This window comes from Astatotilapia calliptera, chromosome 12, assembly GCF_900246225.1.
Source record: "Astatotilapia calliptera chromosome 12, fAstCal1.2, whole genome shotgun sequence".
NCBI lineage: Eukaryota > Metazoa > Chordata > Actinopteri > Cichliformes > Cichlidae > Astatotilapia > Astatotilapia calliptera.
In genome coordinates, this window is record NC_039313.1 from 13,703,720 (window position 1) to 13,720,519 (window position 16,800).

Consider the following 16,800-nt stretch of genomic DNA (forward strand, 5'->3'; position numbering starts at 1 on the left):
ATGGAAAAAAAAACAAAAAAAAAAAACAACTTTGTTTTTATATCTCACCTCATCAGGTGGTGGGTAGAGCGCAAACAGCTCAGGGTGTCTGTTCCCTTGCCGTGTTTCCTGGTTTAAACGATCCAGCTCTTCATGGCTGCTGAAAGCCAGAAGACCCTCAACTCTCTTGTCTGGAGTCAGGCACCGCAAGTTAAAGTCAGAGGAGGTCAGTGTGTGGCCAGAGTCATCTGTCAACGTTGCTAGAGTTGGTGACTTGACCTGGAGCAATGACAGAATAAGAGCAGGGGTAAGGGTCATGTCATGGCCAGGAGGAGAGGAATTAAATAAAATGAAAACACAAGGAAGTGGAAGAAAAAGGCAGGAAAGCACAAGGAAAGCCAAATTATGGGACTATAATATCCAGAGGAACAAGATTAGTAGACACATGTTGTTCACCCTTGGTTTAAAGAAAAAGACAACCATGCATTTACCTCAAACCTTGTTTGTAACAACAGCATATCAACACCGTGCTGGAAAAGCATTTTATCAACCATCATCAACATGCACTGTATTAAAAATAGAGCTTCCACTATTACGTGGTCAGCGGACACAACAAAACAGGCATTTAGTCAGTCTAGACAGCCTCTGTTTTAGATTGAGACAATGACAGGCTCTTGTACTTTTCTAAACAAGGCTTACTCAGTATAGAAGACACAGCATATAGCTGTGCTTATGTTCACTGTATTTAAAAGAGAGTAAAATGACTTGAGTTACTTCACAATATTCAGCAGGTGTGTATAACTAATCCTTAATTTTTTATGAACAAGAAGCTTTGTTTTGTTTTTTTAATATTTGATACATAAAAATTGACCAGCCAATCAGTAACAAAGGGCCAGAAGGTAATGAGGTATAAGTTACTCATCATTCCTGATATGATATTGACAGAATTTTAAATGAGTTAATCAAATTCTGTAATCAGATCTCCCAACAGGCCTTTGGGTTTTTCAACAAAAGTGAGAACAGCATAGAGGGTTGAGCTAACTGAGCTAACCCAGAGCTAGAAAAAGCGGCATAATTTTGACACTTAGATGTGATGTGATTCATAAATGTGCTCAGAAGCCTTTTGAAAAAACAGCATCTGAATATGTTGTCTAATTTTTAAAAAAAAATGAAGTGTATTAAAAATAATCTGATTTCAAAAGTGCTTTAATCCCGCCACCATTCACTAGTAATGATCGAAACACGTACTGTCAGAAAGAGTGGATTCTGGTAGATGGCATAAAAACAGCAATGGCTGCACTGACACCAGAACTGCTCACAAAAGTGTGTGATGAATTTGACTATTGTACTGACACATTCTGTGCATCCAGAGGGAGACCTATTGAGTAGTTGTGAGCAATGTTGTATGTAAAACTTTATATTCAGTCAAGTATTCTAAAATGCACCGCAAGCTTCTTCGTTTATTACTCCAAAAAAAAAAAGGGTCAACCTTTTATAGTTTTTGTTTTTTAGCAGTTTTAATTGGCATATAAAAGATTCTTACATGTTAAAAACTCTTTAGGCATCAATGCCTCCACCTAAACCAGAATCAGAAAAAAAAAACCCCCCACAAAAAAAACCAAAACCAGCCTGACTGCACAAGGAGATCACATGATCAGATTTTTTCCCCCATTGAAATCATGTTTTTTGATCTGCTGTTATGGTTCAAGTAAGAAATCATAAGTGGGAGGTCTCTCAGAAAGGCATTGCACGATAAGGAAGTCCACCTACAAAAGTAACTTAATTTGGTGTATAACCTCTTCAAATGGATCAATGATTTCATTTAAAAAAAACAAACAAAAAAAAACAAAAAAAACAAAAAACAAACAAAAACAAACAATAAAACCCCCTGTCGCCAAGTAAATATCTGCAAAGAAATCAAATTTCCTAAAAGTAGCATTAGAGTGCCCGGGATATGAATCACTGCCTGTAGTTGGAATATTTACAAAAAAACCCCCAAAAAACAGGATGGTGGGGCACCGCTGTAGCTAACTCAGTTGAGCAAGCAACCCATATGCCAAAGGGCTGCAAGGGGCCTGGGTTTCATTCAGCCCTGAACCATTTCCTGTGTCGAGATTTGCGAATTGAGCTTTTCACCTTGAGTTGAAGCGATAGCCTTTGTATCCAGGCAAGCACGTATGCACAACCGTAATTATAATGACACGAGTTCAAGATTCTAACCCCAAAAATTGTCATATGACCTTTTAGCCAGATTGCAGGTCATAACCTCACTGCTCCCAAGCTGCATCCTGATCTGAGCAGTCCCTCTTGCCACCCGTTCTCCTTGTCTCTTTCACTCCTATCATCCATCAAATTCATATCCCAGCTCTCACACCACAGGCTAGGACTGACTGAGTTTCCAGTCTGCTTAAGCTTCACAATGTTGAGGCTCCAAGAGTCCATCACGCCACGATTGTTAAAGCAGACTGGTCCATAGAAGAGAACTATTAAGTGCTGAAGGACAATAGAGCTGTTCTTCCCCTCTCTGTCACTCTCATTCTGGCATATAGATCATGGGAAGCCTACAGCAGTAATGAGGGCCTTTTGGTTTGGGTAATTAGTCAGAATTGGCAGGATGAAGCAACAAGAGACTGGCTGGGGCTAAGGGATGGCTGGGCCAGGAACTGGGAGTGGCACTGGCTGGGACTTGGATTGGCCGCGACTGTGTGATTCTGGGAGCTGGGATTTGGCCACTATAAGACAAATAAGCGACTGAGAGGGCACAGAGAGGATGTGAACTTGGCTCAGTGAAGGACTGAGGCAAGGATCCATAATGAAAGATCCAAACACTTGGATGGCAGCTACTGATCTGAAAAATGCTGAATATAATACAGGTTACACACAACAGGGCTGTGGTGCACTAAACTTAAAAGAGCCACTGTGTAGGGTAAAAAAAAGAGTGATGTGAATAACAACACACTGTTGTGTTCTCTATTAAAGCAACCCCCACCCACTCCCCGCTCAGTCTCCCAACCCAGTCTCCCCCCAGCCTCACATTTCACACCAACAATTGTCTCCCAAGCCTTGATCAGTATGGACTACCATACTGCTCTCACTACAATGTCTTTGCCACACAGAAGTCACTTTATCAGAGTTCCAACGCACTGTCATTCAAGGACAAGTTGTGGCAAGTAACTTTTCTTGTAGTTCTGCTTAAAAATAGCATTAAGCTGTTGGGGAAATCCACTTACTCCATTTCTTGTCAGTATTTAGATTGGAAAGTCATTAACTTTCTCATATTCTAGCTTAGCTAGACAAAAAAAACAAAAACCCACTAAACTAAACCATCTCTCACTGCTGGCTGTTGTTCAGCAAATAATAGTTACATCACAACTGCAGATAGACAAATTACACAGTTGTTCTGACCGTCTAAAGTGGTAATAACCAACAAACCAAAGCAACACCATCTAGTCAAAAACCTGTTTCTATAATAACAAGCAAAATCAGATGTGACGACCTAACTGTAAACTGAGACTACAGCAACAATGCATGTCTGAAGCATCACGCTGCACACAAGAGGCCGAGAAGGAAATCAGTGAGGACTTGTTTCTTCATAGTATGCTGCACGCAACACTGAACAGGAGGAAGGCTCCTTCATTGAGTAACAGGGTGCTGGTTAAGACACAGGCTAAGTAAAAGTGTACTTACACTCAATATTTATTGGGTTATTTATCCGAACCTCTAAACTAAAACTTTAGCACATGACTGTGTGTTTGTGTTTCTTACCGTTTTTTCTTGATTTTCTGGCTGAAAATCCGACTCAAAGGTCTGTTTCCGAAGAAGTTTGTGTAGGCCAGTTCGCTCTGAATACACACTCCAGCCATCCCCCTGGCATCTTCATGCATACACATAAGACAGAAAAGACACAAAAACACAAAAAAGGGCATTCATGGTTAACTAAAAGACCTCTGAACCAGTCTGGATAACAACACTGAAGCATTATGCAGTGCATGTGTGCAGTGAATATGAGAGTCTTTGTAGGAAACATGTAAACATAAGAATGTATCAGATAGGACACGCAGTCTTTTACCTTCTGGAGACGACGAGCCACGGCTGGGTGTAACTCTTTATGCAGTCTCTTACATGCGGATCTAGTTCCACTCTGTTAAGAGATAAGGATGAGGACAATGAGATATGCAGACACATGCAAGCAGCTGAAAACTTTGAATTCTTCTCCTGTCTTAATTTGGACTTCATGGTCACGTTGTGAATACTCTGAATAAGCAAAGATAACGTGCAGAAAGTTGTTTTACAATGAATTTGGGGAGACAGTCTAAATATTTATTTTATTACAAAACAATCTGCTAAACTTCTTTGGAAGATGAATAAAGGCTTGTTACCCACCTCTGAACATCAGTTTAATCAATATTTTAAGACATTCAGAGAAACCTGTCAGTAAAAAACGCTGTCCTTTTTGGCTTTTTGTGAGCTCTAGAAAACCATGTTAATTGACTCATAAATTATCCTCTTATTTAACAATCATTGGCCTGTAACATACCCATCCTCTGGGACAGAGTGTCGAATAGTGCGACACTCCTTTTCCACCTGCTCCACCTTCAGGTCATCATCAGGAAAGTCTCCAAATTCCTGCATCAGGGCAGAGTCTCCACTTTTTAACTGCGACATGAAGAATTCCTCCAGGTCCAAGGGCTCCACTGCATCATACGTCTGAGGCTGGAGAATCGAAGAATGATGGAGAAAATATTGGGATTGGGAAGATGGAAAAAAAAGTGAGAATACATATCAGAAAAAAAAAAAACATTAAAATTAAATATCTAGAAAATACTGGCAACCACCAGTGCTATCCTACAAGACAAAGAGGACACTATGGAAGAGAGCAACAAATGAATAATAACTAATGATTACATGCAGAGTGATGTGTAAACTTATAGAGAGTCCTATTGCAGGAATACTGCAGTGTATCTAAACACTGGTTCACGGTTACCTGATCCAGCCCTAACTATAAGCTTTTACAAGAAGCAAAATGGAAAACCAAACACTTTTCATTTTACAGTTTATACAGCCATTTGTCAAATTCAGACACACTACAGAGAAGAAAAAGGGAAGCATAACCAAACATGTTGAATCATGAATATTTTCTAATACCTCATACCTGTCTGAGAACAAAAGACACAGGGACTTACACAAGCGGAAACCGGAACAAGCTGGCATTCAGGCTGTTTGTGTGTGTGTGTGTTTTTTTAAATCCTATTTTTAGACAGAAACTGTAACTCCACCTCTACTACATCAGATCATCACAAAAGCAAAGCTGTAGTGGTTTCAAAGTACAATATAAATGTGTTGAAAGTTTCATATTTAAGCCTTTTAACAAATCTGTACTCTGACACAGATGAGCTTTTATAATCATTAGAAAGTGTACCCAAAGGCGGGGGGGGGGGGGGGGGGGGGGGGGGGGGGAAGCACAACTGATGAGATAGCGCACCACACATCCTTTTTTGTCGTGCATTGCTGACTGTGGTCGTTAAAAAAATAAACAAAAAAAACAAAAAAGGAACCTGCATGGAGCAGGTGTCACTGCAGCAAACTGGGCAGACCTCCAATCTGATAATCATCAGGGGTTAGCTGAGGTAGGACAAAGGTTTAGAACCATATCCTATAATGGCTACATTTTCCAGACCAATTTTAAGCCTAGTCCCAGACGGAAAGCTTTTTTTTTTTTTAGTTTTTTAGTTTTGTTTTTGTTGTTGATGGAAATATTTTTAGTGACTGTGCTTAATCTGAGCCATGGAAATGGGCTAAATGTCATAATGAAAAATTACTAAAAAGAAAAACCCCCAAAACTGATGAACAATAAAAGGAAGCCATTCTAAGAGTATGAATTTGAACAAGAACAGTCAGACATTTTTTAGAAGAATATTTCAGCTTTCAGTCACGCGGACTGTCCCATACAGGTAAAATACAGATAGCCTGTCAAAAACTGTGAGAGAAAGTGTGTCTTCAGGCAGACAGGAAACAGGGGGCCAAACCAGCTACTGGTATAGACAGTAAAAGATAACATGTATACACATAAGAGGTGGAAATACCTGCAGAAAAACATGAGTCACTGCTGTGCTTAACTTTTAAAAGCTGAGCAAATTCCATTTGCCTTCAGACATGTTTTTGCACATCAACCCACCCTAAGGGATATTTTTCCTCCACTAAGCAACGACGAGCATGTTGTTGCACACGGCCGATTATTAATGCTTAGCATGCAACACATGACAAAAGAATACACAGACAGCCAGAAGGAAGAACTATATCATTATTGTTTTAAATGAGAGGGCTCCGGTATAAAAAAAAAAAACTAACTCCTCCTCTCTACAGAGGACAACCTCAGTAGTACCATTATAGTAGCAAACTTCATCTGACTCCATGTGCATTTCTCTGGCTGTATGCCTCAAAGTTCAAAGAATCATTGTAACATGGCCTCTTTTTCTTGTTTGGTATGGAGGCTAACAAAAACAAATGAATGCAAATCTATGCATGCCTCTGATCAGTGCCTGCTGCTCTGTGGAGTCATCAGAGGTGCCAGCAAGAATCCAGCTTTCCTTGCAAAGCCAACAGCCACCAGACGTTTTTGACAAACTTGATCACAGGTGCAATAATTGCAGTGAAAACCATGAACGGCTGGAAGATGTGACAAAACTCAGTGAAGAATGTGCACAAATGATTAAATAAGACAAGCTTTTTTAAAAACAAAAAAACAAATAAAGCATTTTCATGTAAAAATGACCATTTTTAGAAGCACATTACTGCTGTCGATATACAGGAGGAACACAGAAAAAAGAAACAGATGTAAAGAACCCAAGAGAAAATAAAGCTACAGTAAACATGACAGAAGATATGTGAGCAAAATCTCACTCTAGTTTCACAAAAAGACTGAGCTCAAGCCGACATCGCAAACTTACCCTGCTGAAAACTGAACACCATAAAAAGGAAGTGTACAAAATGGCGCACTCCGGATATGGGGAACCTACACTGTGTACCTACTGGCGCTCAGTGCTTTTGAGTGAAACTAAGCCACAGTGCAATGCACAGAACCCCTTTAAAGTGGGCTTCATAGACCTAGAAGCTTAAAGAAAACCATCAGCATTAGCAAAAATAAATCAGAAGCCACAGAGTCAATGCTTTAATTGGAGCCTGACTGTTTAGAGACCCACAAAACGTTTAGACATCAGTTTTAGACATTACAGTTCTCAGCTGAAAGGGACAAAACCACAAAACACTGAAGGAAGTGACATCAGCAAGGCGTCCCTCCATCAACTGGTGTTTCAACAGACAGGAACAGAAACTAGAGATACATACATGTGCATGCCACACACACACACACACACACACACACACACACACACTGCAAGCTTTTAAATTTGTTAATGTCTCTGACCAGGCAACAGTTTCAACTCAGGTTCAGTCAATATTAACGTAGTGATCCGCATAACAACTGCAGCAACAAGCACCCCTCCCTCATCCCTTTGCTAGACGGGACTGCTGAATAATGTAAAACTATCATCCCAGAGATTATGGTATTAAAAATCCTCTCCCGCATCCCAAATCCGGACATATTGAAGATTTGCCTGGATAAGCTGCAAGGTAGGCAGCGCCCATCCAGTGCCTGTCAGTATCCAAGGCACTGACCCATTTCTCAAGCAGGTTACAGATTAACCATGCTGCATGCTACAAGCCGGGTCAGGACAGCTGGCTCAAGTACTTCTCCTCAAGACCTGTCAGCCAGAAAGCTCAAGAATCATTACTAAAATAAAAAAATAAAAATAAAAAAAAAAACAGCCCAAAAAAACATTATTTAAGGGTTTAAGCTCTGTCACTCAAACACAAATATATGTCACAAAACTTAACAACTGCAAGCTTTAGAGAACTTTACATGAGAGAAATGTAGGGCGACACAGAAGAAAAGATGCGAGGAAAAGACAGAAATAGACGAAAAGCGAGAAGACTGAGAGCAGAACATATAAAGCTGGGAGGCAGAGACAGAGGTTCAGAGGGTACTACAGAGAGTGCAGCGGGAGCAAATCCCCGCAAAGGATTACTGTGCATCATTCTGTCTGTGGGCATTGGAGGGCAGGGATCGTTCTCTGTCACGCTTCAAATGAGGAGAGTAGAAAACAACCTGCCATAATGACTTTCAAGTCTTTTCAGTATGTGCTACATTTTTCAACGCATGTTAAGCCAAAGAGCAGCGTCAGGCCGGTGTAAACGGCTATGCAGGCAGCTCTTTGCAAAAGCAGCAGCTCATGCTGTAGAAGAACTGTTTCAGGATTCAAAGCATAATCTTCAAGGTGAGACACCACACCGAGTCAGACAGTCCCAGAGCTAATGACAGCAAAGGCAGGATGTGAAAATGATACACTTATAACTCTCCAGTGGTATAAGCAGAATCACTAAAGCAGCATAAGAGGAAGCCACTCCACTGATGTTTTAGTCACAGCATGATTTTTCCCCCACTTCAACTAGGATTTCATCACTACTGCTCTGGTACAAGGGAAGTAATAATATATAGATGTAATATTACAGCACACTTAACATGTTACGCATTTGAATAAGGAAATATAAGCATAACTGGGAAAAAATACTTAAAAAAAAAAGTTCATATTGCTAACATTCCTTTCCTGAGATCTGCCTGCAGTTCAAATCTGGATGATATGACAATTTCCTGCTGAATAAAACAAAAGACTAAACTCCAAAAGCAAAAGAATTCTTTTAACAGAAGGAAACTCACCACAGTAAGCCACACTGTGGCCGAAGCGTTCGAGTTGGTTCGGCTGTGATGCAAGCCATGGTTCCCACCAAAGTGTTTCCTGATCTCTGCAGAAGAGTGCCTGAAACAAAATGTTAGAAAACACAGATTTATAAGGTTTTGTGTTCATGAGCCAGAGTATCATATTTGTGTGCTGTTTTAAAGGGAATGTTTGCTTTAAAACAAGCATTAAAAACTCTACAACCTCATCTTTTGTGTATAATTCCAACCACATGCACACATAGTGTATCTTAATGACAGATGCAACAGCACCAATTCCGCAATTGTTCTTAGTCGAATCGGCCAGCCATGGTGTTCCTATTCAACTATTGTTCACTCTCTACAGAAGCCCACCGCTGCTGGCTGTGTAGAGGCTTTGTCATGCTTGCGTTGAATGATATGGTGTCCCGCTGTAAGGGTCAGAGCAAGCAGGAAATCAACATGACACAAGAATGGAGTACTATTCAAATATGTTGGGTAGATGGTGTTTGTGTTTGCCTGTAGCTTTTACCAATAAGAAGGGAGAACAGTGCCCTGATTTTCTGCACACATTCCATCTCCATGATACGGCCACTAATACACTAGTTACTTATTTCTAATTAATCCACCATATCACTGGAGCCCCACCCAAATCTGCGCAACAGCAGCTCAGTAACAAAACCCCAGTCTGTGTATGTATGTGTAAGTATATGTCATTTTGAGTTTTCTCGTGTGCGTCTTCTGTTAAATTTACTCCATTTTCTGTGTATTGTTGCATATGCAAGCGTCAGAAAGAGTTTATTGTAATGCTGACGCACAGGGAAGCGTTAGAGGGCAAAGACTTGAGCAAATGGGTCACATTCCCGACTGCTTCGCCTGTGGTCAGTCTCACGGGTTCAGTAAGTCCCCTTGGCCATTGTTACAACATCGCTGTTACTAATTATCACCGCAAACTAATAACAAATGCTGTAAAGGAATGCCAGTATGTCAAAACCACTGAAGCTACAGAATCATGGAGCATGCACAATCTGATGAGCACTTTCATGGAAATTTCGAAAAAGAATTACAAAACAAGTACAATTTTCAAAGCTTAAAAACAAACTGGCATAATATGAATACTAACAACATGACACGCAGTATTGTGCAAGGCTTGAGCCAAGCCCCATTTCTTTATATTTCCTCAGAAAATGTGAAATGGGTGCAGGGGTGTACTGAAACACATAAACATGCATGTAAATACAGTACATCAGGCAAAATCAGAGCTTGCACAGTTCTAATAAGCTTAAAAATCAATACATGGCATGAAAACCTTTATTCAATAATGTTGATGTCCTGGCACTGGGGAGGACGATCCATGACTGATGATGTTCTATTGTGTATTTTTCTATCCATGTATGCTTTTACTATACTGGCAATGCGTTTCATTGTAATCAAAAATGAAGTTGTTGCCAATCATATACTTTCAAGATGGCATTACATGATGGATCAAAATCTGATGGTACTTTTCTGTGTTCATAATTCCACCCCCAACACCATGGCTAAAAAGCAACTCTAAACCATGACAGAGGCATCTCTCAGGCCCTCTTTGAGATCTTTACTAGATTTTTTCCCCATTACCTAAAGGAATGACTTTCAGATACTGTTCATCTGCTGCAGCTATTGTCCCCTAGGCCTGCCACTTCTTCTTTTGTCCTCCACTTGTCCAGTTTCCCCAAATATTTTAAGGAGGCGATTCACAATATGCCAAGCAACGCAAAAACCAAATTAATTTGTGATTCATGTGGTTCACTGGTTCATCCCCTTTCCCCCTATCACCATCCCTCTGAAAATCATCAGGTAGAAGAACTAGACTAAAAATTACTGCAAAACCAGACAATGTCCAACAAAAAAAAAAACAAAAAAAAAAAAACTTGGACAGCCTGGAAAACTATTGCTCAAGATCGCTTTAAAAGTTCCAAGAAAGTCTGGCTGCTTGGAAATAAGAGGCGGATTAAGACTTTTGAACTGTACTGAGCTAACAACATGACATACTATTATTATGAATGTGTTTACTATACTTGAGCGAGCCTGTTTCAGTCATGCTGTTTATAACACGTTCTCCTCCCCCTCTAAAGCACATAATATGCTGAGTCAATAAAATAACTGAATGCCAGAAAAGGTCATGGCATGGGTGGGAAAACAGTATACACAATTTACACAAAGGCCAAAGTCCAGCACTGCAGCAGCATTTTTATTTAAAGCCATAGCTAGCTGCTCACGGCCATTAAAACAGAGTTTTAAGAAAGTGGTGCTGCACAATAAGTAAAAAGAATTAATTGTGTACATTAAAAAACAAACACATATTGCAGCAATATGCTTGTAAAATAATCACACGAGCCAGATTAGAGGACACACACCCACACGAACAGGTACAGCTGATCAATTGACCAGATTAGCAACAGCAACACCAATGCAATGCAAAAAAAAGCTTTGCATTCATGGTTTAAAATATATTTTAACCACTATGCAAGTCAAAATACAGCTGCGGCCTGATTATAGTCTACAAAGTTACACACACATATCATAAAAACGCTCACACCTCATGTCTGCTCAGTATACGCACACAATCATATGGCGGTATCTAGTGAACAAGTGTAGAGCAGTATGTTTGTCCCTCGCAAGATAACACGGTGGACACTGGTTGTGGAGGACTCTCGCATACACATCTTTACCCTGTACCTCCATATCAATAAACTAATCTCTGTTCGCTCTCCTTAAAGGGAATGTGCCAGGTTACAGTTTTAGTATGTAATATGTCAGAACTGCATACACAGATGAGGTTTAAAAGGGGCTGCAGTATAATAAGCTTTAAAAAAAAAAATCTATTTGTGGAGACCTAAGTGACACACACACAAAAAGAAATCACCCACCTCAAATGCCTCTTCTTCTGTCATGTTGTCTCTTTGAAATCAGAATAAGCCACTGTTGAGATTTTCATGACAAAACTAATAAAAAAATCCAATAAGGCTGAGGCTTTTTTGTCCAAAAGCAGATTGTCTGGTGGGTGTATTGAGTTTATACCCAAGACGATATAAACTCTGTAATAACCCTTCTCATTACATGAGACTTTATAAAGACATGCCCTTAACCACTCTAACTTGTGCCATTTCTACATATCTTCCATTGGTACTTTCTAGCTCATACAACCTAATAACACATACTGTACATAAAGTATAGCTAATATATGCACATGGGTCCATGTGCTACTACGCATTCACTGATACAGATTAAATGCCCGTCTATAAAAAGACAAGGCAAGTAAAACAGTATTCAGATCCAAGCAGGCATTTTTTTTTACCACTACACAAACAGCTTGACACAGCAGACAGCATCTGTGTCTCTCTTCAGTGGTGATGGGTCTTGGCATCCTTTGCTACATAAAACCAAAGCTGCTTTTGTTAGGAAAGATAAAAACAGAGCTTTGGTCACTTAAGCAAAATAACACCAAAAACAGCTTGCATCACTGATCTAGCAAAAACTGGTATCTGATTGTGGTTTTAGTAAGACATCATAAAGACACAATTCCTGGAAAAAGGAATTGCTTCTTGTGGATCAACCCAGAGACAAAACTTTATAAAGGGACAAATATTTGATTTTAAGCAATACTTGCCACTACTGGAAGCACTGCAAAGTTCATAAACAGGGTTGAATAAAAGTCAAGACTCTAAGAGCAAAAAAATGTTCACTGTAGGACCTTTCATCAAATCTATCAGATCCTGCTGAGTAAAGAAAAGTACTGAAATAGCTTTGGTTTAAACCAGCTTCTCATACAGAACTGCAAGCCTGAGATCTCTGAGAATACCAACAGTGGTGCTGCCAACTTCCACTGTGCTCTTATGTCTTGCCCTAAAAAAGTAACCAGACACTAGATCATCTTTAGACACTTTGTTACTAGCAGCCTATATCAATATGGTGTGCACTGTACTCTTAAAAAGAATTGAGGAAACCAGACAATTGGAGGACAACTGTGGCAGACATAAAACTGCAACAGATGAACAGTATCTAAAAGTCATGTCTTTAACAGGACTCAGACTATATCTGATGAAGCCGATGCGCCATCAGAAATAGTCTCAGTGGAAAAGTAGCTGACAATCAGTGACAGGTTTTTATAAAGTTTTGAATGCATAATAATGACTTTTGGTTAGAGTCATTGTCAGTATGTACAGAGAAGGTGAGGAAACAAGTAGATTCTAAGTGTCTACAGCCATCTGTAAAACAGTGCAGACTCTGTCATGGTTTGTGCATTTCAGCTAATGGTGTGAGATCTTGTCAAAATTATTGGAATTATGAACTAAGAAAAGCACCATCAGATTTGATCCACCGTGCAATACCAACAGGGAAGTATCTGAGTGGCAACAGCTTAATTATGATACCAATGTAGGTTGCCAAATTAGTGTGGAAGAGCGAAAATGTCTGCATATTGTGTGCTTGTGTTTTATGTTGATGTGATTGTTTTCATGTGGTGTGTACAAATGTCTGACTTCCACTGCAAGCCAATTTCCCCATAGGGAAATCGATCAGAGCTCAAACCTCAACATTACTGAAGCAGCGATGATGACTGAGAACGGAACAACAGGCAGCAAAGATGTTCATACCAAATATTGACTTTCCAAGTTCTTAGAATTGTACAATATGTTTATTTGCAGATGTTTTAATAAACCTCTGCACCCATTTCCCTAGTAAAGTTTAAAGAACTAAAGGCTGATTCAAGACCTTTCCACATTACTGTATATACCTACTTTTAACCTTAGCTAGATCCTTACAATACATTTTCATTCACCTACTCACACAAACTCTCAGCCACCACCATCATGTAAGGTGCCTGGCTCCTACTGGGGTGAATTTGTGGATGCCAGGAATCAAAAGCATCCAAAAGACTCCAATGTTTAAGCATTCACCATTTCCTATTTAATCCAATCTTGGAGACATCACGCACCTACAGTGGTGTGAAAAAGTGTTTGCCCCCTTCCTGATTTCCTCTTTTTTGTATATTTGTCACTCTTAAATGTTTCAGATCATCAAACAATACATGGGCCTGTGTGAAAAAAGTGATTGCCCCCTAAACCTAATAGCTGGTTGGGCCACCCTTAACAACAACAACGACAACAACTGCAATCAAGCATTTGCAATAACTGGAGGAAATTTAGCCCACTCATCTTTGCAGAATTGTTGTAATTCAGCCACACTGGAAGGTTTTCGAGCATGGACTGCCTTTTTATGGTCATGCCACAGCATCTCAATCAGATTCAGGTCAGAACTGACCTAGGCCACTCTAAAGTCTTTGTTTTTTTTAAGCTGTTCAGAGGTGGACTTGGTGGTTTGTTTTGGATCATTGTCCTGCTGCAGAACCCAAGTGCACTTCAGCTTGAGTTTACAAACACATGGCCAGATATTCTCCTTCAGGATGTTTTGGTAGACAGCAGAATTCAGCAAATCTTCCATGTACTGACGCAGCAACACAGCCCGAGACCATCACACTACCAGCACCATAGTTTACTTTTGGTATGATGTTCCTTTCCTCAAACCTTCCAAAAAGTTCTTTTTTTTTATCAAATGTGAAACAAGCCTTTGTGTTCTTTTTTGCTCAGCAATGTTTTGTGTCTTGGAACTCTGCCATGGATGCCATTTCCATAGTCCCTCTCTTTTTCTTTTTCTTTTTTAAAATGGTGGAACTATGAACTCTGACCTTAACTGAGACATGTGACGCCTGCGGTTCTTTAATGTCATTCTGGGTTCTTTTGCAACCTCCTGGATGAGTCGTCGTGGGGTTAGGGTTAGGGAGTAATTTTGGTAGGCCGGTCACTCCTGGAAAAAGCTTCACCACTCTTCCAAGTTTTCTCCATTTGTGTATAATGGCGCTCACTTTGGTTCAATTGAGTCTCAAAGTTTTAGAAACTGATTTGTAACCCTTTCCAGACTGACAGAGAGTGACTTTGTTTCTCAGGTCTTTCTTCAGATCGTGGCATGATGTGTGGCTTTTCAAGATCTTTTAGCCTGCTTCACTTTGTCAGACAGGTTCTCTTTAAGCGATTTCTTGATTCAGCAGGTCCACCAGTAATCAGGCCCGAGTGTGTTTAGGGAAACTCAGCCTTACAAAAATGTGGTTAATCAAATTCATTATTTAACAAGAGAAGCAGTTACTTTTTCACACAAGACCAGGTAGGTTTGGTTAACTTTTCTCCCTTAATTAAGTTTAAAAACTGCATTTTGTACAACTCAATTTCAGTTCAATTCAATTATATTTACATAGTGAGTGAGAAAGGTGACTGAAGAAGAAACACTCATGCATCATGGGAATTCCCCAGGAGCCTACGCCTATTGCAGCATAACTAAGGGAGGATCCAGCCCCAGCTATATGCTTTATCAAAAAGGAGAGAGTGTTTTTGATAAGCCTGATCTTAAAAGTAGAGACGGTGTCTGTGTCCCAAATCCAAAGTGGAAGCTGCATGGTTCCACAGATGATCTGAAACATGCAAGTATAACAAATATGCAAAACACTAAGAAATCAGAAAGGGGGCTAATACTTTTTCACGACTGCTAATTTTGTCATCATTTTTACATAATTTTTGTCAACTCTGGGGTCATAAACCTCCTTTATTCTACATTTCATTGTGTAATTATAAGCAGAAATGAAATAGAAAGCATTTGAGGTGCAATGCAGTACAAAAAGCAGCAAAAAAGCAAGGTGGCAACTTAAAAAAATAATATAAAATATTTTTTTTTTAAAAATCTAAAAGTAACTTGTGATTTCACCATTATATTGCCTGAATTACTGTATATATATTCAGTTTTACAGTAACCAGGTTACCACAGTGCATATGAAAACATTGTTTGAGTTTCTATGTAACTTAATATCTTTGAGTAACCTTATTGTGTGTGTTTGTAGTGTTACTGACGGACACATAAAACATGCTTATAGGCTTTTTAGATCACGCTAAACCTCAATTAAAACTTCTCATAAATTCTCCTTTTGGGGACATGACATTTGAATCACTATTAAGAAAACATTTTCCTAGCTGAACACAAAGCCTGAAGACAATCATTAAAAGTAGTTTTCTTTGCCTTTTTCCTCCCCAAGTGATGATTTTAGAAAATTTAATCAACACTGATGAGGACGGCACTATCAAAACAGCTGCTCCCCGGGAGTCAGTATGAAGCCACTGTTGAACTGCTGATGAGAGATCAGGCTCAGTGCTAAGACACAACAAGCCTCACACTATAATCATGTTATTTGTTAGTAAAAGGGCTTAAAATGCCTCACAAGTCATACTGTGCAGACAAAATGCTGCAATTACAATAAAACCCTAGCTTAGCATCATTAATCAGCTTTGATATTTTTCAATTATAAACACAGTTGATTAGTTCATACCTTATTAGACAAAAAAAAAAATTGGTGAATGATAACATGCTTGAATAATTAGACATTTACAGTCTGTAAGACTTCCCTAATGGATCAGCTGTTACGATATTGTCAGCATTATTTTCACTGTCATACTATGACAATGACATTGTTCTTAAGAAAAAATAAGATTCTCCTTTTCAAAGACACTGAGACTGGACAGCAAGGCTAAATATCTTATCATTTATCAGACATAAATAATTTTTGTTGAAGCTGCTTTGTGGGTTAAATATATACACAAGATGTCAGGTACGCCCCTCATTGGTCAGTAAACAATGGGTTACTTTTATCAGATGACACAGGGGAACTGGTGGTGGTCAGAGGGCCCGGTGGCGCCTGTGTCCGGCAGCCTCGCCTCTGTCAGTGCGCCCCAGGGCAGCTGTGGCTACAATGTAGCTTGCTATCGCCAGTGTGTGAATGTGTGTGTGAATGGGTGGATGACTGAATGTAGTGTAAAGCACTTTGGGGTCCTATGGACTAGAAAAGCGCTATACAAATGCAGGCCATTTACCATTTACCATTTACCAATTATAGAGTACTGTAAAACGTCTCGGGCTGCCCCTGTTTTCCTTATATTTAGCTTCCAAGGAACCAGACTTTCTTGCAGTTTTTT

The 16,800-nt window shown here is 39.6% G+C and overlaps 1 protein-coding gene across 4 annotated transcripts in view; it reads right to left on the minus strand.

Moving 5' to 3' along the window:
• Positions 1-16,800, minus strand: part of dock8 (dedicator of cytokinesis 8) — a 55,136-nt gene that overhangs the window by 33,740 nt on the left and 4,596 nt on the right. For 3 of the 4 annotated variants that reach the window (XM_026186333.1, XM_026186332.1, XM_026186334.1), the window contains exons 2-6: positions 8,753-8,852; positions 4,517-4,692; positions 4,049-4,120; positions 3,745-3,853; positions 49-258 (exon numbers count right to left, since the gene is read on the minus strand). In XM_026186333.1, coding sequence (XP_026042118.1) covers positions 49-258; positions 3,745-3,853; positions 4,049-4,120; positions 4,517-4,692; positions 8,753-8,852 — 667 coding nt within the window. Of the gene's footprint in view, positions 1-48; positions 259-3,744; positions 3,854-4,048; positions 4,121-4,516; positions 4,693-6,926; positions 6,983-8,752; positions 8,853-16,800 lie in introns of those variants that run through there. The other variant, XM_026186336.1, reaches the window with a different exon arrangement.